The sequence below is a fragment of the Ochotona princeps genome, chromosome X (genome assembly GCF_030435755.1).
Source record: "Ochotona princeps isolate mOchPri1 chromosome X, mOchPri1.hap1, whole genome shotgun sequence".
Lineage (NCBI taxonomy): Eukaryota > Metazoa > Chordata > Mammalia > Lagomorpha > Ochotonidae > Ochotona > Ochotona princeps.
The window spans coordinates 119,678-141,032 of NC_080865.1; the positions used below are offsets into that span (position 1 = coordinate 119,678).

The following is a 21,355-nucleotide window of genomic DNA, read 5'->3' on the forward strand; positions in this document are numbered from 1 at the left end:
AATGTTTTAGAATCTCATTACAATTGAAGTGAATCAGCGACAGATCTCTATAAAGCATGAAACTTTTAAAAACTTTTATCCAACTCCTGGCATTTTGTATTATAATAACCTGCATGATGGCACTGGCAAATGGACTTAATGATGGGCTTTTTTGCTGACGGTGACAAGTGGCTAAATCCAATTGCAAATGCGCATACGATACATACATCATATATATTATATGTATATATGTAAAACATATATAGAGAGCATGCCATGTTTACTGCTTTAAATCAAAGTTATCAATGATTCTATTTCCCGAGTAAATTTCTTCTTGTCAGAATGCTCTTCATGGTTAAAAGTTTGGTTAAAAACACTAAAGGAAAGAAAATAGTGCTATATATGTCATTGCTGGGGCCAGAAGAAACGCAGTTTCTCAGAATACTCTTAGAAAGCCATTCTCTATATACATTTCAAATAGTGACTGCTAACAGATGTACTTGCTTGCAGAAAGTAAAACTGAAAATCCCTCAAACGTGGTACAGGTGACACCATTTGCTACTTTAAATGACAGAGCATTTTTAAAACTACTCATTGAAAACCAAAGTCTGAATAAAAATTCGTCTTTTAGAAATAATATTCCTAGGAACTACCTTGGAGGGCTTTCTTTCTTTAAGTATTGGGAGTAAATGCATGTATTTTACCTGAAATTCCACCATAGATCTCTTCTGCTATCCTAGCCGCTTCTTTTCTATTTCCTTTGATGATATAGAAATGTGTAAGGAGAGCCAAAGAAACCTTAATTAGAAGCTTGAAGAAAAAAAGGTAGCAAACATTGTTAAAAAAAAAATGTTTTTAAAGCCATAGAAAACAGGACCATCTTCCATTTTGGCTTACGCTCCGTACAGGTTGCCAGGACTGTAAAATTTCCCTGCGATATAATTGGTATCATATGACATCTATTTTAAACTTCTAGCACTTGCTGTTCCTGTTACCAAGAACTCAGTGTGTAGGTTCTAAACTAAGTGTGATGTAGTCACTGCATATGTCCACATCCACGATAATGTTAAGCAAATTAAGGAAATTTCCTTCTAACCAGGAACATCCAGTAGTTTCCGAACTTTATCACTTGGTACTTTCTAACAAACCGGACTTGTGTCTGGACCCTTTATATTCTCTAACGTTCTTTTTGGTACATCAATCTGGAAGGCAAAGTTGGAAAGATGAAAGAAACTTCTCAGGCCTCAAAGGGACAAGAGCAGCCATTCGGTGTTCACATAAAGAAGTGCAAACACAGCCACATTCTTAGTAGGAAATCCTATTTTTACAAGCATTTGCTGTTCTCTCCATTCTGTAGCATATGGAGGACTAAGTCTAGAGCTGGAATGTTTGAAAAGCTCATTTGCTCCACAGCAGTGCTTACGGAAAGACTCCATCTTGGAAGCCTGTCTGTACAGCCAAGCTGAAGTGTAAAGGGACCACAAGTGTGTTCATTTCATCTGTGACAAGTGCCCCACCGCCAGGCTCCTTCCCCACCACTTGCTTCCACGTCAAACATCAGCAAAGGTGGGCCGCTTTCTAGAGAACATACTTGAAATCATAGTGAAATGGATGAAGGAGGCATCTTATGATCTGGATTAAGCTCCCTCAAAGATTCCATGAACCAATATCTTCTCCAGTTACACAATATTCTTATCAGTGGCCAACATCAGTAAAATTTCTTTTTCAGTTCACCCCCCCCACCGCCTGCCCGTGCCAGGTCTCCTTCTTTACTCTTGGCTATGATCTTCCAAATTTCATTTCTTTTTTTTAAGTTTTATTTATTTTTATTGGAAAGGCGGATACACAGAGAGGAGGAGAGACAGAGAGGAAGACCTTCTGTCCGATGATTCACCCCCCAAGGGGCCGCAATGGCTGGAGCTGAGCCAATCTGAAGCCAGGAGCTCTTCTGGGTCTCCCATGTGAGTGCAGGGTCCCAAGGCTTTGGGCTGTCCTCGACTGCTTTCCCAGGCCACAAGCAGGGAGCTGGATGGGAAGTGGGACTACCAGGATTAGAACCAGCACTCATATGGCATCCCAGCGTGTGCAAGGCGAGGACTTTACCCACTATGTTTTCGCGCCGGGCCCAATCTTCTAAATTTCTAAACATACTAAAAAGACAAAACAAAATTATAAGCACATGCAAGGTAAGCCTTATTTGAAAAATGCATTACGCAAAAATAGGAGCTTCTCTGAGTACTTAGGCAAAGTAGAACGACTATCTTGTGACTGGCATTGTGGCATGAGTTAAGTCACCATCCACTTTGCCAGCATGCCATTTGAGGGCCTGTTAAAGTCCTGCCTGCCCTACTTCCAACCTAGCTCCTGTTAAACGGCCTGAGAAACCAGCAGAGGACGGCCCAAGTAGTTTGGCCCCTGCCACCCGAGTGGGAGATCCGGATGGAGCCGCAGGCTCCTGGCCTCAGCCTGGGTCAGCCCTGGCTGTTGTGACCATTAAGGGAGTGAACCAGCAGATGAAGGTCTGTCTCTCCCTCTCAGACACACTGCCTTTTAAATAAACCTTACACCTCTAAAAGTAAAAGGGAAAATAAAAAAGGAAAGGCAACTTAACCGCTTAGAAGTGCAATGTAACTGACACATGAGAATACAGTCCTGGCTCCCACATTATAAAGCTCTCGAATTGCTTCCACTCTCAAAGCCGTATTACCAGACAAGGGTTACTCTGCTGATCTGAGGGTACCCAACAGAACACCGACGTAGCCCACTGCGAACACCAGCATTTTAGTTCTTTCAACCTACTTTCCTACATTTGTACTTTAACCATTCATGAGATACACTGCAGTATAGTGTTATTCAATCTTCTTTCAATTTTCTTTAAATATTGTCCTGTTTACACATCACAAAAATTGGCCCCCGAGAAGCTAAACTTTTTCAAGGTTCTAATGGACATCTCTTATTTCTGAGCATACATTCCCTAAATCTGGACACTACACTACATCGGGACAAAGGTTACTGGTATACAATGTAAGAACAACCTAATTCATGACTTTTTTTTTAATATTTATTTTATTTGACTGTCAGATATACAGAGAGGAGGAAACAGAGATCTTCCATCCTTTGATTCACTCCCCAAGCGCCCACACTGGCCAGAGCTGTGCCAGTCCAAAGCCAGGAGCCCAGATGATCTTCTTTATGTGCCCCTGTGCAATGGTCTAATGGCTAAACTCTTGCCTTGTACACGCTGGGATCCCATATGGGCACTGGTTCTAACCCCGGCAGCTCCACTTCCCATCCAGCTCCCGGCTTGTGGCCTGGGAAAGCAGTCAAGAACAGCCCAAAGCCTTGGGACCCTCCACCCACGTGGGAGACCTGGAAGAAGCTCCTGGTTCCTGGCTTCGGAATGGTTCAGCTCCAGCCATTACAGTCCTTTGAGGACTAAACCAACAGACAGAAGATCTTTCTCTCTGGTTGTCCCTTTTGTAAATTTGCTTTTCCAAGAAAAAAAATCCTAATATACAAACAAACCACTTTATGGAGGCTAGTGGCATGGTCTAGTGTATCAGGCTTCTGCCTGGCGTGCTGACATCCCTCCGACACAGGCTCCAGTTTGAGTGTTGGCTGCTCCATTTCCAATCTAGTTCGCTGCTTGTGGCCTGGGAAGGCAGCGGAGGATGGCCCAAAGCCTTGGGACCCTGCACCCTTGTAGGAGACCTAGGGCAGGTTTGAGGCTCCTGATCAGCCTCAACTCTGGCTGTTGTGACGAACTGGAGAATGAGCGACTCTATGGCTCTGCCTTTCAAATAAAAATAAATCCTAAAAAAACCCAAAAAACAAAAAACACCCCACTTTATGAAAGTAAATAGAGATCCATGATACCCAAACTCTGCCAAAAATAACTTCTAGTGTAAAAAAGCTCCAAGCTGATTGTAGGTGATATATCTCATTCCAACCAAGCGGTGAAGGAAAGCTGGGCTTTGGTCAATCAAGTCAAAACTCAAATTTCTCTTAAAATGGCTGGCAAAAGACAAAGCACTGTGACATACTTTGCACATAACTGTGCGCAGCTGTATTCACTTGTCTCATGTTTTTGTGCACTAAGAAATAAAATAAAAAAAAAAAACAAGGGGTTTGGTTCAGAAAATAAGACACATTTAAACTTGCTTTTCCATAGAGTAACAGACAATATATTTTAGACATAAAAGATGACATGGGACAGGAGGAGGAGAGTGGTGAGCCAAGAGCTGGGGCTGTGGAGACCACGGTGGAAATCTGACATAAGAACCCAGACCTGGAACTCGCTGGAGGTTGTGGCACAAGTGGCTGCAAGCAAAAAGGTGTGTACCAACTGCAATAAGTAAAATCGCATTGTAGACCTGTGGGTGACACAGCTTAGAAACCTGCCCCAAGAAGACTCTGCTAACCAGAGGTACAATGACCAAGAGCAAAAGAAGAGACAAAGGCACAATGAATAATACTGAAAACTCCCCTGCAAAGGAGAAAAACCCTATGCCAACCTCAGAGTTAACTGAGGAAGACATCGAGAAAATGGGGGACACAGAATCCATAAGACTCAGTTTAAAGATTCTGATCAAAAATGAGAAGTTCATGCAAGAGTTCAAAGAATTTAAGGAAGCAATGTATCAACTCAAGGCTGGTATATCAGAAATTAAGAACACAGTGGAGCAAATTAAAGGTACAGTGGAGAGTCTCCAAAACAGAATGAAGCAAGCAGAAGAAAGAATCTCAGAATTGGAAGGTATTTCCTGTCATCAGGGAGAAGCAAATAAAAAGCTGGAAGCAGAGCTGGATCACGCCAAAAAAAGTATTCAAGAATTGAAAGACACTATTAAGAGGCCAAATATAAGAGTTATGGGAGTCCCAGAAGGTGTAGAAAGAGAAGCTGAGTTTGCAAATGTATTTAATGAAATAATGAAGGAAAATTTCCCTAATCTGGAGAAAGAATTGGGAAACAACATCCAGGAGGGGCACAGAACTCCCAACAGGCTTGACCAAAAGCAGTCTTCACCAAGACACATGATCATCAAGCTCTCTTCAATTGAACATAAGGAAAAGATCCTTAAATGTGCATAAAATCAATTGACATATAAAGGAAAGCCAATTAAACTCACAGGAGACCTCTCACAGGAAACTCTACAGGCAAGAAGAGAATGGAGTGACATATTCCAGATTCTGAAAGAAAAAAATTGTCGGCCTAGGATAACATATCCAGCAAAGCCTTCTTTTGTCTTTGAAAATGAAATAAAATTCTTCCACAGTAAAGAAAAAAGAATTTGCCTCTTTCAAACCTGCCCTACAAATGATACTTCAAGATGTTCTCTTGACAGAGAAGAGGAATAGCACCTACCAAAACCAAAGGCAAACGGCAAGAACATCCCAGTAAAATGACAACAGAAGACTAAACCAATGAACAACCCATTCCTAAAATGACAGGACCAAAGTACCACCCATACATATTAAACTCTGAATGTAAATGGCTTAAGCTCAATCAAATGCCATAGATTAGTAGACTGGATTAAAAAACAAAACTCATCTGTTTATTGTCTGGAGAAGACACTTCAACAAAGATCAGCGGAAACTCTATCACATGGGTTTTGTTGTTTTCTGTTGGTTTCATCTCTTCAAAATACTTCTGATTAAATCATTCAATGACTCATAGATCATGCAGTAGCATCATTTTCTTCAAGAAGGTTCTTGATTTTCATTTCTTCAGCTACACGTTAGTCATTTAGTAGCATGTTATTTAACTTCATGGTGGTGTTAATTTCTTTTTTCTCCCGGATGTTGATTTTGTTTTGTGGCTCTTCATTTAAGGGGATGTATAGTAGCTGTGTAATGGAGACTGTCACATCTAGCAACATGTCATTTAACTTCAGGGCATTGTAAATGTCGATTTTTCTTTCTATTGTTGATTTTGTATCATGACTTTTCATTTGAGGGGATGTACAGTAGCTGTGAAGTGGAGAGTAACATCCAGATATGAGGATGCAGCGTAGTATGCATTTCTGCTTCCAGACAAAGATGGACTTACAATGAAACTGTTTACTCTATCTTGACAATAGGATGCTGGACTCCTGCCATTGTCCATGCCCGCAATGATGGACATATGGCTGTGTATGAAGAACTATATGTTAGTAATGATATAGAGGAACTAGGTGGGGGTGGGGGAAAATTGGGGAGGGGATAAGGGAATATGGAACTGTATCATAAAATGATAATAATAATAAAATGTTAAAAATAAAAATAAAATAAATGATTCATCCATTTTTAAGGTGAGTTCTCTTGATATGGACAATAAATATATCATTTTAAAAAAAAGATGACATGGGCCTGGCACCTTAGCCTAGTGGCTAATTCCTTGCCTTGCATGCGCTGGGATCCCATACTGGGTCGGCTTGTATCCCTGCTGCTCTACTTCCCATCCAGCTCCTTGCACCCATGTGGGGGATCTGGAATCTTCTGGCTCCTGGTTCAGATCAGCTCAGCTCCAGCCACTGTGGCCACTTTGGGAGTGAACCAGTGAATGAAAGATCTCTCTTTCTCTGTGTAAATCTGCCTTTCCAATAAAAATTTTTAAAAATCTTAAAAAAAAAAAACCACAGAAACTAAAGATGACAATAATTTGTCACCTTCCGAACATTTCCTGTTTTACCAACAGGCCAATCAACACATCAGATTTCATGGAGGACGAAAGCAACTGAGAGGGTGAGGATCCAGTGATTTAAAAAAAAAAATCAGTTCATAAAGCAAACTGTCAAAATGCCGTTCAGTTCTTTATTTTTAGACATATAGTATGTTTAACAAATCAATTTTACATGTGTAACTTTTCCTAACACCAAAAGAAACACAATATTATTTTTCATAAATTCTTTATCATTGCTTACTTTTCAATAAATGTTAAATAGCAGGGTAGAACAACATGTTTGACACACTGATCAGTGTAATACTGTCAGTTACAAGTTAGGTATCCAGGAAAGCTGAAAATGAAGATTTAAGTATGATATATATTTACCTATATTTATTTTAAAAATAAGAAAAACAATTTTAACTTGTAAATTTTCTATTTTACATGCAAAGGTAATTAACTCCAAATTCTATTTCCATCTTCAATAAAGAGAATTTAAGAATTAAATGACAATTCTGGAAAATTTAAGAAGAAAAAGTACAAAAAAGTGTGGTACCTTTAAAAATTGCGGAGTAGAATAAACAAAACCAAATGTTTGTCCCTTTTGCCATGAATACTGGCTTTTATCGGCCTCACACCTACAGAGCGGTTTTTACGTACACAAATCCCAGTAAAACTGAAATGCTGTGTTCATTTTTCTCCAGCAAAAGAAACCCTAACATCTACATTTGAAAAGTTACACGCTTGCATTTGCGCTTTAATATGAACAAAACACTTTTTTTTTGTAACAGTGGCAACCAGCTAATAGGCATATTGATGCTTTTTCCAAAGCAGCTTTGTGAGTGATGTCTCTAGAAAATCCTGTAGAGTCAATACTGACAGCCTTGCTCCAGCGCCTTGCCGCGTTCACAGTCACTCTCACACAGACTTAGAGAGTCGGAAGAACTACTACTACACACCATATGGATAAGCTGGGGTTAGAACCCCAGGGCTCTGGGAAAGGACTAGATAACACCAGCACCCAAACAGGGACCGTGTTCCTGACATTTTCAGAGTCAGTTTGCTATAAATACCACAGTGGGGAGTAAAGCCTTTTGCACACTGACAATGCTTGTTAGATATCAGTGAAGGGTAGTGACACATCGAAAGGACAAGGTAGCAGCTGGTTTAGAGACGGCACACCTCGTACATTCTAGTCAGGAAACACGAAGGCATTCACAGAGGACTAAATTATGCACTGAAAATGTGGAAAGTTTCTCTGTACTATCAACAGTGATATCGGTCCCTAGTATTTAAAAAGCAAAAAGGATCCTCGCAAAGTAACAGGAAGATGAAGATCCCACTAGGAGAACACAGTGGGATGAAGTACTTGGAGTATGCTGGCGGTGTTTTTCTTCTTGGCATTAAATTAGCATGAGCCTTTTTGGCATGTTGAGCATTTTATCATATCGTGTCAACTGTGACACGATGAAGGAAGCCATTTGAATGATAAAGAACAGATGTACCCCTTGTCCTTCATGGCGGAAGTGCCTAGTTTGACATGCTATACATAGCAGGTGCTCAGAACACGCTGGTAGCTAAGAGACCGTGTTACTTCAGAACCCTGCTATTTACATGCACGCAACACTTACTGAGTAGACCCAACGGATGTGCAAGAGCATGACTTAAAAAGTTAATAACAAATATCTGTGAATATGATTTAAAATAGTTCATGTAGCTGTTGTACTTTCCAAAAGAAAACTTGTAAACATTTGGTGAGTGTTGATTAATGGACTGACATTAAAAACTGGCCAAAAAGTGCCCAGAAAACGTTTGGCCCTTCAGCACCCAAAGCTCTCAAAATATAAGGTTAAAACATTTCTGCTAGAAGGATTTCAGTAATCTGAAAAATTTCATACCTGAGTGGCTTAAATCTTCTCTCCTAAATTGTAAGTAAGTGCAAGGAGTTTGTTCACTCAGGAATTGCATAAGTTTCTATCTTTCCTCAAAATAAAACATTGAATGATACAGAGGTAGCATAACTTACTAACTTAACTTAAAAAACAAAAACGCAAGGTCATTTTCAATATAATCTTCTTTCAACTATTACAAAATTTTCAGATCTTTACAGCGCTGGTTCTCTTCTACCTGGTTTCAGACTTGCCATCATCCTCATCCAGTTTTGCTCTGCGAGGATGCTGCAGAGTCCACGAGCTCTTTGGCCCCGTGGCATCTACTGCAACATCAATGACGGAATCTGGAGTTATCCATCTCAGGAGAATGAGGAAGAGAAGGCTGAACACAGCCAATAAGGCAAAAATGTAGCCTGTTACTGGGCCGCAGCAAGAGATGAGCCTGTCCAGCCGTTTGTCGATGGGCAACACAGCCTCCCCAGCCACCCGGTCATACACCTGGTACAAGAAAGAAGGGCGAGAAATAAGGACCCTGACTGACAACCCACACCGACCCCCAACATCTTAGAAACAAAAGCAATCAAGTTGTTCCTGTTTTGTTGCTGTAATCACAGTAAGTATTGCCATTTGATTCAATGCTTACTTGAGTACTTCATCTGGGCTACACCCAGGGCTACGTGCTGTACCATAACGAATAAGTCACATCTCTCCCCTAGGAGCACCGCCAGCTTTAGGCAACTGCCGGAATTCTGTCACAGGCAGTCACAACAGTTTCTGCAGTTCTCACCACCACAAGGGCGGAGCTTCATTCAGCAGTGACTTCCCTTTCCAGAGGCCTGCCCGGGTTGGACCAAAGCTCGCTGGCACCTGGCAGTCATGAAAGCAGAACCAGAGCACTATAAGCTAATGGGCTTCTGGGGCACAGGCGCTTCTTTCACCAGCTGGCTGAGGCTAGACAGAAATCATGGACATCAATATAAAAGGGGAGGAAGACGGGCTAAGTTCTTACAGACGGTAGAGCTCAGACTCCGCCCAATGCAATCAGGTTCACCTGAGGCTCAGCAGTACACAGCTTGTGTTTTAAACATGCCTCAGTGTTACAAAACACTAAGAAAACAAAACAAAACAACAAAGTTGTAAGCATAACCGCTTAATCAAATGGGTCAGAAGCTGTTTTTAATCAGAGCTGAGTATTTTGTGCTAAGTCTCAGTTATCAGACCTGGAAAGTCATTCCTGTTCAAATTCAAGACAGTTAAAACATACAGTGCCAACATCTACAGAGCAATGGCCTTTCAAGGGATGGGAGGTTTTTTTTAACTCTAGCTCTTCTGCCCTGAGGACATTCTGAACACAATCACGTCAATCAAACTACACAGAGATTGACAAATTTTAATTGAAATAGAAAGTTTACGGTAGGAAGTCCAATTTAATTTTGCAATCAATTTTCTGAATAGCATGGTTAAACTGAAAGGAGCTGAAGATCAAAATGGCCTAGAGTTAAAAGAGCAACTTCAAACTGATCTGCTTTTCCAATTTTACGTCAGGTCAATTAATTCATTATTTTAAGTGATAGGAACAATCACTGCTGGAGAGGATGGTTAGGGGTGACAAAGTGCTATAGACAATTTATTTTTTTCCTAAACATGTATTATAAATGACCAGTATTAGAAAACCATACATACACATGTTTTACTATTATGTTAAGCATAGCTAAAAGAAAACATGTGGTTACAGAACAAATTCTAATTAGCTCCAGTAATATATGCTGGCAAACTGTCACCTCAGTTCTTTGCTCCAAATTACTTACACTAGCTCAGGCTTCTGAGGATCATATTTTGTTATCCAAGGAGGTCATGTCACAATTTATAGCTGCTGTGTTCTCAACCAAGGTAGAGATCAAGGAAGTTATCACCCCAAAAAAGTACCTAGCCAAGTATCTGCCAGTCATACCGCAATTCCCTCTCCGCCCTCAAGGGCGCGCTATAATCTAGGCAGGTTACGGAGGCCAGCAAGCGAGGAAGATTGAAAAGGCCATCAAAGGAACCCTGCCACACTCCAACTGCCAAAGAAGCTAGCTACTTCAATATGGATGGAGGTCCTACAAGACTTCTAGAAGGCCAGAATGTCTTAGAGCTATGTCTATCAAATACGACTGACTGGAGATCAGGGGGTTAGCCCAGAGGTTAAGATGCCTGCATACCATCAGGTAATGGCTGGGTTCATGTGCCAACTCTGGCTCCTAACACCAGCTTCCCAGCAGGGCAAAGCCTGGCAGGCAGCAGTGAGGCTCAGGAGCAGGTTCGGGCTAGCCACATGGGAAACCTTGGCCCTCGGCTTGGGCCACTCTGGGAATGAACCAGCAGATGGGAACTCTCCCTGTCAAATAAATGTCTATTTGAATATTACATGTTTCAGTGGAAAATACATTGTATATGATCATTTTTAGAACTTCTATTAAAATAGGGCTCATATTATGCCCTGGCAATTATACATATACCAAGTAAGAAGGCCTTAGGATAAAGCGCCCTTCTTTCCTCAGCTCCATCTTGCTATCCATTCTAGGCTAGACACTTCTTACTGAACACAATGACACTTGCTGTAAAGCACTGAGCTCCGACCTCCTGTGTTTCACTTGGCGGTCCTTCTGATTCATGACTTCTACTTACTAATAAGCCAGATCAAGGCACAAGGCAGACAAGCCAGAAGAAAGACTTGTGGACTAAGCTGAGAAGCCCTCATGAAGTCCCTATCTCCAAATCAGAAAGCATCTCCTACGACTACATACTCCTAAGGTTCAGAAAATACCCTGAATTAAATATTTGCGTGTCAAAAGTTACCGCAACAGAAACACTCGTGTATTTGTTAGTAGGTCTTTATACTTTAGAATGACAAACAGCCTAAAGAAAACCTGAGAGCAGATTTTAATACAAATTTTGCTTCTCAACTGCTGTGATTTCTAGAAAACTTTGTAATATCCTTATATCCAGTTTAATAAGGGAATTAAGATTGCATTATTGTTACACTTAGGTAGCAAATTCAATGATTTCACTGGAAACTTAGCCCAGCATGTGCACCTTGAGTAATAGTGTGTTTCTTTCATATAGAATTTATAAATTTAAGCCAAAGCAGAAATACTGAACTTGTATGCGAATAGCCTAAAAGCCCAGTCTCTTCTGAGCAGTTGACCTACCCTTTCAGTTCTCTCTGCAACATCCCTCCAGGTGTAGAACGTCTTTACTAGGTTGTGGATCTCTTCTGGAGCTCGCAGTAACCCTGACTTGAATTGGAGAATAGCTTTTTCTAATCCATCACACAAAGATTTTACTGAAGGCTCACATAAAATAATGAGATCTTCGGGAAGGACCTCAGGGATTCCACCAACCCTGGTACTCACAACCTGACAAAGGAACAAAGAACACACGATCCTCCATAATCAAATCACAGGAAAACAAAACAAAACAAATTATCAAAAAGGAAAGACATTAAGTTTTAAAATACAAACACAGAAACCCCAACATTGCAAACCCTCAAAGCTCTTTACCTGTAAACCGCAACTGGCTGCTTCCACAATCGCCATGCAGAACGCTTCCGTGAGAGAGGTATTCAGAAAAATGTGTCCTTGCACTAAGACGTTTCTAACGTCCTTGTGTTCTAAAGCTCCCAAAAGATGCACCCTGATTTTTGAAAATGAGAGGGGAAGAAAGGAGTGAAAAACCAAGCTAGAAAGGAGCTCAAGATGAGAAGCACACTGCTGCTCCCGTCTGCATTCTTACTCTTGCTAGTGCTCTCCACCTCAACAGGATCCAAAAACGACAACAAACACTGTTAGAACAAATATTTCTAACTTTCGGTGTACATATCAAATTCCACCCTCTAAAACTGGTTTGTATAACTAAACACACTACATGATAAAGTTGTTAAAGTACCTTAGTTCTTTCTTTTTTATTAAATTTATTCATTAATTACATTGTGTTGTAATTTCATAGGAACTGGGATTCTCCCCACACCCTCCCCCCATTTGATCCGGATGATACTCTGCTGGTTCTGCCCTCAGACCAGAGAGGGTCTCCCCAATAAGTAGTTGGACTTGACTGGACTATAAGATGTTGGACTCTATCTTGGCATATGCTTGCTAAGAGGGAATCTCAACTGAACTTGAACTATGGTTAAAGTACCTTAGTTCTAAACATCCAATGAACGGTCCCTTTAAAACTAATGCTTCACTTACACACACTGTGTGTGCAAAGCAATTTACAGGCCTTGAGTCATGTTAGTTAAATAACCAATTTTTTGTGTTTTCTATGGTGCCTCAAAAAACCAGCCCTCAAGTCAAACAACATGGTGTGAAGAGAAAAAAATAAATTCTGAACCCTTTAACGAGGTTCTCTCAAATTTTTGACACTTAAGCCTTGAATTCATTTTGTACCAATGCTGTGTAGGAGACAGCAAATCCAAGGCACAGGTAGGCAAGCCCAAATGTAGGTAATTCTCACCCAACACAGCATGGAATTCATCAGTACCTGTCATGTAGCTGGTATCTTTCCCGTACTTCCTCCAAAATAATTCTCTTTGGCCCCTCTCCTCCGATCATGAAATGCAAATCAGGATATTTCTGACAGAGTTCAGGTATTATGCCACTAAGCAAATCTGTCCCTGAAAATATAAAATAAATCTCAATGTTGGACATATTAAACTTCTGAAGAAAAAAAAAACCATCAGAACTGAGAATCTTGTCATTTTGAAAAGTATTAGCTATGCCCTCCTTCAAGTGGACCAAGTAACTCTTTAAACTTTCCCAGGACAGTGGAACTCTTCACAACCTGCCAGTGGTCCCAGAAGAGCTGCAGTTTTGAGGTCTGGCACCGTGGTGTGGTGCGTTAAGCTGCTGCCTGCAGTATGAGTATTCCATATAGGCGCCAGTTCTATTCCTGGCTGTTCCACTTTCAATCCTGTTCCTTGATAATGCACTTGGGAAAGCAGCAGCAGATGAACCCAAGCACTTGCGCCCCTGCATCCATGTGCGAAACAAGCAGCAGCTCTGGGCTCAATCCAGCTCGGCCCCAGCTGATGTCTGTGGCCATTTGGGGAACCTCTCACTCTCTCCCCGTCTATTCCCCTCTCTCTTCTCTCTCTGTAACTATACCTATCAAATAAAATCAATCTTTTTAAAAAAGATTGCATTTCTTGAAGATGCAGACCTTGACATGTATTGCTACCTTCCACACACCTAAAATATAGAGTTTTGTTTCATTTCAACAAATTCTTCTTTACACATCCCTGCTTCCGAAGGGTACTGAAGGTGGCTAAAGTTTGGGTAAGCTTGCTGCAAAGTGGCCCAGCTGACAGGATGTCAAGGTTTTTACGTGAGCCCTTTGACCATGGGAAATTCTGTTGGTCTATAAAACAGATTAACCCACGCATTGAAGGTCCAAGGTCTCTTTCCACTATAAAATTCTATCACTCTGTGATGCCACTTCCTGTCACAGCAAAGGACTAAGCAGCAGTCTGTTGCCTCAGCTTTGCTCCAAATATAGTTTGTACAGAGAATTTTGTAGTGAACACTACAATACCAGCAAACGACCTGACCACCCAAACCAGCCACAGTACACTTCCCCCAGATGAAATGAAATGAAGGTAGCAGACACACAACTGTCAGGATACAAACAGGGGTGCATCATGGCACACCAGGTTAAAACCGCCACTTGCAATGCTGGCATCTCACATCGGAAGGCAGGTCTGAGTCCCAGGCACTGTTTCCAATCCAGTTGCCTGCTAATGTGCCTGGGAAAGCAGTGGCGAGCGGCCCAAGTGTGGGGTCTCTGCCATCCACATGGAGACCCGGATGGAGTTCCGGGCTCTTGGCTTTGGGCCCAGCTCTGGCCATTTGGAAGATCTCTCTCTCTCTCTCTCCCTGTCAAATAAATAAATCTTTAACAAATGAATCCATTTTCTTATATGTAAATACCTCAGGAAATATGTGGTCACATTTATTAAACAGCACAAGGCATAACCATTAAGTAAACCCTGCTGATAGAGCCAAAATACAACCACATATACTAAAAATAAATTCACATACAACTTCTGAGACTTCTCAATAAAACCTTAGTTTCAAATCTTATTACCAAGTCTACAGACTGGATTTCTAGATAAACCACAGAGAGTGGCTTTATGAATTAACATTTCAATTCCTTCATGTTTTCTTTCCTCCCTTCCATCTTTCTCCCTTTCTAATACAAAGCCTATTCTTCAAACAAAGCCTTCACAGATCAATAACCATGACAGCTGATGGCAGTTAACATTACTGAATGCTTACTATGTTAGGCAATGGGCTTTACAAACACTAAGTCACTTAATCCTAACAGGCACCTGGTAAGAAACAGAACTGTTTAATATTCAGTATTCTAAGAACACAAGGTTTCCCATCTCACCATGAAAAGAAAATTATTCTGGTGTGTCTAGAAAGAGTCTGACATATGGAGCATACCAAAGGGCTTTCAACTGCCGCATTCACACAACACAGACAAGGACAATCCCCATTTCACACTGCTTTTAGAGTTCAGTATCAGTATCTTAAGGAGACTTCTGACCTGAATCTAGCACAACAGGCGGCCCGGGGCTAGGGGGACAACAGGCCTCCAGAAGCGCTGGATTCAGGCTTGTCATATGTGTTACTTACTGTGTAACCTGGGCGAGTTACTTACCCTGAGACTCAAGTTTCTCTGTTACATGCAGGTAACATCTACCCTATAGCTGTTAGGAGGGTCATGTGAGGTACTGTATCATGCACAGGTTATATCAACTGCAGAATACAAATGAGTTATCATTATCACTAGACCAGGAAGTGGGGGGTATGTGCGCACGCACAGAGGGCCGGAAAACCCTGACAGAGGACACAACAGGCTGGGGAGAAGAGAACTCAGAAACAAACAGTCAGGGCACCTGGACGGCAGAATTGGGATGTGTCTTCTCTTACTTAGTCCATTCCAGTGGGCCTTTGATATCTAGTCCAATGAACACCTCCTGAGGAAATTGATGTTTGTTAATAACGGACCATTAATCCAACTACTCATTTGATACGTTTCACAGGGGTGTACACCTTCCAGCATACAGAGAGAGCTCAACAAATACTTGTTGAGTATTGACCTGAGAACAGGCAAGGCTCTAACCAAGCTTTGGTGGCTACCTCAGCTGGTTAAAACGGTACAATGGGGACATAAATGTACCAGGTTTATGTAAGTAGTTAATTTTGTTGATCCTCAAACACACACACATCATAATCTTTCTTAACTAGCTAGTTCACAAAGCACGCTATTAACAAATCAACAACACATATTTTCTAAGGTACAACAAATACATCACCAATATCTAGAGGGATTCATAATTCAGCTTGCTGGTTCATTACCTCTTCACTAAATGGAAGCACATCACTGTCATTACTCCAAAACATATTTCAGTTGAAGTCCTTGCCTCAACATCCACGTAACAAACTCCTTGTTCAACCAAGGCTTCACATGCCACATGTAAACTCTCTCACCAAGGCTTGTATCTTGATTGGGGGCCACTGCCCAGTTCACTGGCACATCACTGTCACGTTTACCAACATTCAGCTGCAGCTCTTCACGAATTTGTTTGGTGCCTATTGTCTCTGTCACTGTACTAGGCAATTTAATTCAGTATCCCATCAACGTATGAGTTTCTATTTAAAAAAATCAGCTGAATGGTTTGAAATATCCAATAAAGACAAGACAAAAAGGTTCTGATCAGTTATCGGGAATTTTAAACCACTGAAAATAACAGTAAATAAACTAAAAATCCAGAAGCACGCTGCATTATTCACTTTCAGGTTTCTATCGCCCCTCAAAAAAAGTGCCAATGGTAGCTGATGTAGCTGGAGCAGGCAAGCCACCGGGCAAAGCCTGCAGCCCTATTTCCGGTCGCTGGCAACTCCGGGTGTGTCAGGGTATCAAGTTAAATTCAAAGCGCTCATGGGCTTCTGAGTTATTTTTTAAAATCATTCCCTACTTGAAATAACAGTTTTGATGATTAGAGGGGTTCGTCAAATAGCATTCAGAAGACCATTCGTATGTTTTCAATAACCAGATGTCCTTTAGCAATTGAGCCCATGAGATATGAGAGGCTATAAAAGCACGAGAGCGGGCCCGGCGGCGTGGCCTAGCGGCTAAAGTCCTCGCCTTGAAAGACCCGGGATCCCATATGGGCGCCGGTTCTAATCCCAGCAACTCCACTTCCCATCCAGCTCCCTGCTTGTGGCCTGGGAAAGCAGTTGAGGACGGCCCAATGCATTGGGACCCTGCACCCGTGTGGGAGACCCGGAAGAGATTCCAGGTTCCCGGATTCAGATCGGCGCATTGGCCCGTTGCATTCACTTGGGGAGTGAATCATCGGACGGAAGATCTTCCTCTCTGTCTCTCCTCCTCTGTGTATATCTGGCTGTAATAAAATGAATAAATCTTAAAAAAAAAAAAACAAAACCACGAGAGCCCTCAGCAGGTATGCACTGTTCCTAGGGCACACACGTGCAAACACGGAGTTGCAGAGACAGCAACTGTCCTCTGCCATGCGATGGGAGAGCCTTTTTTCAGCATTGACCTGCCAGTAAGTTATTAATGTCTTATACAATCAGATGAAACACGCAAGCTACACAACTATAATATGCAACACAAACTCATCCATTTTGAGTATACAGACGCATGCATTAAAAAGACAAGGAAGCTATAAATCAAAATGTTCATTCGGGTCACCTGGAAAAAATACAATTAACAGCTGACTTTAGTTTTACAACTTTGTGCTTTTCATTTTCAAAACTTGTGCAATGAAAAGCTCAGACTTCTACAGACAGCGAATCGCACAAGGTGGGTGGTGCCCCTGCCTGCCCACCACTTGGGTAGGGCCGTGGGAATTTTGAAAAAGACCCGATGGATGAAAACGGAGTCAGGTCACTGTCTGATGTGTCAGTAGCCATGAGGACACAGAGATGAGGGGCAGCATTCACCATAATTCTAAACATTTCTCTTCTCGGATACCCATAGTAGACCTTTCTTTGGTTTATTTAATGTAGAAATACTTATAAAAGCATAAGACAGAATTAAAAGCCAAGCAATCATTATACACAAATATTCAGTAGCTTTCTACAAGTTAAAGTCTGCAATGACAGCTATCATTTCATTACCTTTTCTGTAAACCAATCTGCTGACAACAATAACAGTTATTACACTATCATGCCTTTTTAATGGGTCTGGAGTGAAGTCAGTAGGATCTACTGCATTAGGAATGACGGATACTATTTCAGGATTCAGTGCTGCTCTTAGCACAGTATTTTCCTTACTAGTAAAGGAGACACAAATGATGTGGTTTGTGTCACAAAGAGACACAGTTAGAAGCTTGTTTGTAAGCACCGAGCTGACATCAGCAAATCCGAAAAGGGAATGGTCCGTGAAGACTGTCTGGAGCCCCATTGTCTTGGCGTGGAAGAGAGCATCATGAGCCATGGCAGAAAAAGAACTATGTGAATGGATGATCGTGACTCTCTCCCGAACAAATATGTACCTGAGCAGTGGCAGACTGTGAAAGAGGGTTGTGGCTGTAGACTGGTTGTACATGACTTTCAGCGGCAAGTAATAGACTTTGAGGCCATTAGTGAGGTAACGGACACCTTTCCGAGTTTCATAAGCGTGGGTAACAACTATGACCTTGTGCCCTCTTTCAATCAGGCACTGAGAGAGCTGGTAAATGTGGCTTTCCACACCTCCCATATTTGGGTAGAAAAAGTCAGACACCATGCATATACAATGAGTACAGGTTTGAGAAGTGGGGACACTTGCAGAGCTACCAGGGGAGAGCGCAGCTGAGGCAGGCTGCTCCAGCCCACCTCTTCCTCGACAGGCCATGCTGAGATGGAGTAGGCATCAGTTCTTAGAGCAACCCTGTAAGGATATACGTCCTCTATCACCTGAAAAAGAGCAAAACAGGATATCTCAGTTCCAAGACAAAGCACAGTCCAGAGTGAAAACTTCCATGTGTACGTAAAAGAGCTTTCCTTCCGCAAATAAACAAGTGTGTCCTCACTTCACTCATTTGACACCATTTACTAGCACTTACTACGTGTCAACTAAAACTGGATTCTATGTCTTTATTTTGCCCTAAAATACTGCTGCACATAATTTTCAATAAGTCTGCTACTTATTTAGTAGCAGCGGTAGATGCGTTTGTCATGCTAACAAACCAGTAACTAAATATACACACCCTATACGCATTTCTCTTGGACACTTACCATCACTTCAGCAGCTTCTACTAAGTGCAGCCTATCTATCAGGAACTGTGTGAGAGGAGTTTTTCGTATCTTACGATAGTCACTCCATCTAATAACGTCTGAAGCTTAAAGAGCTTACCTGGCTGCGATCCCTCAGCTACTAAGAAGTAGCAATGTGCTGGTCTGTTCCATATGCAGGTCTGGACCTGGTCTAACCGCCAAGACCTGGTGGAAATCATGTAGATTTTTTTTCTACCTCAACCGTGAAAAATACCCATGGCTTCCACTTGCCTGCTCCTAAATGCTGTAATCTATCGTGTTAACAGGTCCAACTATTAGGTTAGAGGGATGGGGTGGGGAGACAGGTGCAGAGAGATGGGCTGTGAGACAAACACACCCACAGGCAGAGCCTTTGCCATCTAGATTTTCCCCTGGGTCCAGTCTCTAGCCGGCTGGCCAGTGTAACACAAGCTCGATAGTGAGCACACGCTGCACCAGCAGCGGAACCACGAGCTGAGCCCAGCACTTCACAGCCCGACGGACAGTAACCATCTTCCCCTCTGCTTCACATGTGAAATTCTGGAGTGATTGAGTATAAAGGATAACTGAAACAGGCCAGGATTCCAACCTAATTATACTGGTCTCTTGCTGGCTTGCTAAATAGTTTTACAGGAACACACTTGGCCAAGCATTTATGTGAACTGCTACTTGCGTGCTACACCTGTGGCGTGGCTGCCACAGAGGCCACATGACCCACAGAGCCTAAAATATTTACCCTCACGTTCTCTACAAAGTCTGCTGACCTCTGCTTTACAGCTTAGTCACCCAGGCAATTTCCTCAACACCTCCTGGGATTAGCTCTGTACTTTATGCCAAAGGACACTGTTTTAGCAAGCGCACCTTTTCCAATGTGTCCCCAGCACACCTGCTGAGGGTGCAGTGTCCCCTTCCTGCCTCCAGGTCACAGCAATCGCTTCTTGGCCTTCCAGCAGAGAAGTAAAGGAAGCAACACACTGCTTCCCCTTCCTTCACTGACCAGAGGCTCCCCACCCCCTTCAGTGCGGAGTCCGCAGCTAAAGGGCAAACTAGCAAGGAGCTGGATGGGGGCCACTTTCTCCGCCTCAAGGGCTCCCTCAAGTCCTCACAACCTGCAGGGCTCACTCATCGGTCAGTACCATTACAGATTCCTAGACCTTTCAAGCTAAAGAGAGACTTAGAGAGCTGCAAGAATCCTTGTCAGCTTTACAAATGCACTCCAGAAACTCCACGTGGCAATGGGCAAGCTCTGCCTTTCAGATTGCACCTGTCAACTCCGAAAACACAAACTAATTGTGCGTGCGAAGTCTTATCTGTTCTCTCGCACAAATCTGTGTGTATTTTAAATATACTCAGAAGCACTGGGTTCATGAATGAATACCCAACATCACCAAATATCCAAACACCTAAAGTTTGCACTTTGAAGTATCTTAATAGTAGCTTACTGTCACTTGTTACCTAAAAGCAAACAGTTCTATTTCATTTTTAAAAGACAACTGATAACTAAAACAGTAATGAACCAAGTAAAATCACCTGAAGTTTTCTCAAGAACCTGCGATGTTCTGGGCAGTGTCTGCCTGCCCCACTCAGCTTGTCGCTCCTGCCACCCTTTATGCCGTGAGAGTTCGGAAGACCGCACAATCCCAGACTGTAAGGCCGAAGAGAGGGCTGGAGAACTGAATATTCCCCTCACTGCGCAAATGAGAAACCGCACAAGCTCAGGAGCCCAGCTCAGGTCCTCACCAGCCCCTTCAGGGGCAAACAGGACAGGACTGTAGAATTCATCTCCTGGGCCACCCAGTCCCGACACTCCCCAGCAGCAGAGGCTCGGTCCTTCCGGGGACCCCTAAGCACTGCCCAACCTTCGCTTTCCTAGAAGTCTCTGGGGAGCGCCAGGGCCAAGGAGGGGGTAACACGGCCGAGGCCGGCCAGGCCCAAAGCGGAAAACTGGCAGCGAGTGGGCGTGGGGCCGAAGCCGGCGGGCCGAGCCCCCAGCCCCACCCGCTCCCGGGCGGCTGCCCACAAGCCCCTCAGCCCCACTCGACTTCGGCGAGCCTCCGGGTCGACTTCGGGGCCACACGCCGGGTCGGCGTCCCCCGCCCCTCGCCCGCCGCGCAGCCACCGGCCAGCGCTGCCCCATGCGGAAGCGACAGAGTCCAGGAGCGGAGAGGCCGGGCGCGTACTTACCGCCAAGTCCCATGGCCGCCAGTGTCCGGACCTCCCGCGGCTGCCGCCGGAGTCCCACCCGGCCGCCTCGAAGCACCAATCCGGGTCATCCGCGCCCGAGCGCCGCGCCCCCAAGACAGCCAATCACAACAAGTCACTGGGATCACGTGCATCAACGACATTCGTTCGCCCCACCCTTCAGCGCGGGATGTTAACGTCAGCGCGCCCTTGCGCAGGTCTCTTGGACGTTACGGAAGGTATGGCGAGTTCACATTTCGGTTGCCTAGTTACAGCGTCTCTTTTCTGGAAATCGATGCTCTTGCCTGCTTACTGTTGGAGAGACATTTGAGTGAGGAGGCTATTGAAAG

At 43.0% G+C, this 21,355-nt stretch overlaps 1 protein-coding gene across 5 annotated transcripts; it reads right to left on the reverse strand.

Annotated features, from left to right (window-relative positions):
- Positions 1–8,010: 8,010 nt before the first annotated feature.
- PIGA (phosphatidylinositol glycan anchor biosynthesis class A) lies at positions 8,011–21,355 on the reverse strand. Of its 5 annotated transcripts, none has more exons than XM_058658377.1 (6): positions 21,009–21,355; positions 17,706–18,485; positions 13,036–13,168; positions 12,057–12,189; positions 11,706–11,912; positions 8,011–9,012 (listed from the first exon to the last, which is right to left on the reverse strand). In XM_058658377.1, exons 2-6 carry the CDS (start codon positions 18,421–18,423, stop codon positions 8,746–8,748), a joined length of 1,458 nt encoding a protein of 485 aa, XP_058514360.1. In that variant the 5' UTR covers positions 18,424–18,485; positions 21,009–21,355; the 3' UTR covers positions 8,011–8,745. The 5 variants fall into 5 exon arrangements, with proteins under 5 accessions (XP_058514360.1, XP_058514362.1, XP_036353681.1 ...); XM_058658379.1 differs by having other exon boundaries at positions 18,405–18,485; positions 21,009–21,349; XM_036497788.2 differs by lacking the exon at positions 21,009–21,355 and adding an exon at positions 20,355–20,563.

What these genes read in the sequence shown, in the direction of transcription:
- PIGA (XM_058658377.1), bottom strand. Translation starts at nt 18,423, where the DNA reads ATGGCCTGTCGAGGAAGAGGTGGGCTGGAGCAGCCTGCCTCAGCTGCG. An exon ending in CAGATTGGTTTACAGAAAAG is followed by an intron (nt 13,169 to 17,705) that starts GTAATGAAATGA and finishes TTATATTTTCAG; the next exon opens with GGACAGATTTGCTTAGTGGC. An exon ending in TTGCAGAGAGAACTGAAAGG is followed by an intron (nt 9,013 to 11,705) that starts GTAGGTCAACTG and finishes TTCTTGTACCAG; the next exon opens with GTGTATGACCGGGTGGCTGG.